Source organism: Aquila chrysaetos, chromosome 2 (genome assembly GCF_900496995.4).
Source record: "Aquila chrysaetos chrysaetos chromosome 2, bAquChr1.4, whole genome shotgun sequence".
Classification (NCBI taxonomy): domain Eukaryota; kingdom Metazoa; phylum Chordata; class Aves; order Accipitriformes; family Accipitridae; genus Aquila; species Aquila chrysaetos.
Genome location: NC_044005.1, coordinates 3063417 through 3065109, shown reverse-complemented (window position 1 = coordinate 3065109; position 1693 = coordinate 3063417). Strand labels below are relative to the sequence as shown.

Here is a 1693-nt window from a genome sequence, read left to right as displayed (position 1 = left end):
AGGCTTTACAACGTGCTCTCCAATCTCATTTTTAGAAACCCGCTCTTTTCCTCTGGAATCGGAGCATGCGCACACAGCAGAGGTGCCGCCGTCGGCCAGCAGGGGTCGGTGCGGGGCCTGCGCGGGTGAGCCGCGGTGCCGGCGCCCGGCCGGCAGGGGGCGGTATAGTGGCGGGGGTTGTGCCGGGCGGGGCGGCGTGAGTAAAAGCGCGGGTGGGGCAAAAGGAACCCGCGTCTCTCTGTGTTGCCCCGGCTACGGCGCAGTGGCTATTCCGAGGCGCGGTCCCGGTACTGACCGGTGCCGGCGCCCGGCCGGCGGCGTAAGCAAAAGCGCGGGGGCGGGTGGGGCAAAAGGAACCCGCGTCTCTCTGTGTTGCCCAGGCTACGCTGCAGTGGCTATTCACAGGCGCGATCCCGCTACTGACCGGCACGGGAGCTTTGACCTGCTCCGTCTCCGACCTGGGCCGGTTCACCCCTCCTTAGTCAACCTGGTGTCCCCCGGCTCCCCGGGACTCACCATATTGATGCCGGCCTTAGCGCGGACGCCCGCTCGGCATAGCGCACTGCAGCCCAGAACTCCTGGGCTCAAGCGATCCGGCGGGCTCAGCCTCCCGAGTAGCTGGGACTACAGGCACGCGCCACCGCGCCCGGCGCTCACCGCCCCGCGCTGCCGCCTCTACTGCCGGCACAGCGCTGACGTCACGCCGCGGAGGGGAGGGGGGGGGAGAGCGAGCGAGGGAGCGGGGGACGCTTCTGCGCAGGCGCCGCCCCCCGCCTCGGCCGCGGTGCAGGCCGGGATGCGGGACAGGGTTGATTAGCGCATGCGCCAGCCGCCATCTTCCTCTCGCAGCCAGGCGCGCAGCAGGCAGCATGGGGCACCAGCAGCTCTACTGGAGCCATCCCAGGAAATTCGGCCAGGGCTCCCGCTCCTGGTCAGTACGCGCCCCGGGGGCCGTCCGGGTGGTCTTTGGGGCCCCTGGGCCGCCGCAGCTGCCTCGGTCTCTCTCTCCTCCCTACCCCGCCCCGCCAATACCGTCCTGACCGGCCTTGCTTTCCTTCTTCCCTCACAGCCGCGTCTGCTCCAACCGCCACGGCCTCATTCGCAAGTACGGTCTGAATATGTGCCGGCAGTGCTTCCGCCAGTACGCCAAGGACATCGGTTTTATCAAGGTGAGCGCCGGCACCGGGGCCGGGCGGGAGGGGCGGGTGTGCCGTTTCCCGCTGACTCCTCTCGCTTTTCTCGCTCTCTTGCAGCTGGACTGAGCGCCGGGAGGATGAGGCTGTTGCCAGAAGCTCCCGGGGCTTCCCTCGGCCTCCCTGACGCATCTGCAGCATCTCCGCGCAGCCCTACTGAATAAATAGTCTCTCTGCCCGACTGACGTGTGTGCATTTGCCTTTTGTAAAGGTTCTAATGGGTACAGGGCGTCTGCTCCTTGGCAGTGGCCCTCTCGGAGGGGTGGGTGCTGCACTGGGGACAGGCCTAAATGAGCCTGCCCTGCCGTCCGTAGCTTTCCCACACAAAACCAGGTGGCCTCAAGAGTGCTGATGCTTGTGCGATGCCACTGAGCCTTCAGGTTTGCAAGCAGAGCAGTAGAATGGTCTGCTTAAAGTGACTGGTAGGTGAACGGCCAGGCAGTCTGCTGGAGTGCAGCTGCCAGTCATGACGGACTTGCTTGGGTCAGATCCTGGCAACC

The 1693-nt window shown here is 66.3% G+C and overlaps 1 protein-coding gene across 1 annotated transcript; it reads left to right on the top strand.

Annotated features, from left to right (window-relative positions):
• Nucleotides 1-739: 739 nt before the first annotated feature.
• On the top strand, nt 740-1374 carry RPS29 (ribosomal protein S29). The gene is made up of 3 exons (XM_030007316.2): nt 740-931; nt 1070-1169; nt 1254-1374. The coding sequence occupies exons 1-3, from the start codon at nt 870-872 to the stop codon at nt 1260-1262; spliced, it is 171 nt and encodes a 56-aa protein (XP_029863176.1). The 5' UTR covers nt 740-869; the 3' UTR covers nt 1263-1374.
• Nucleotides 1375-1693: the final 319 nt, after the last annotated feature.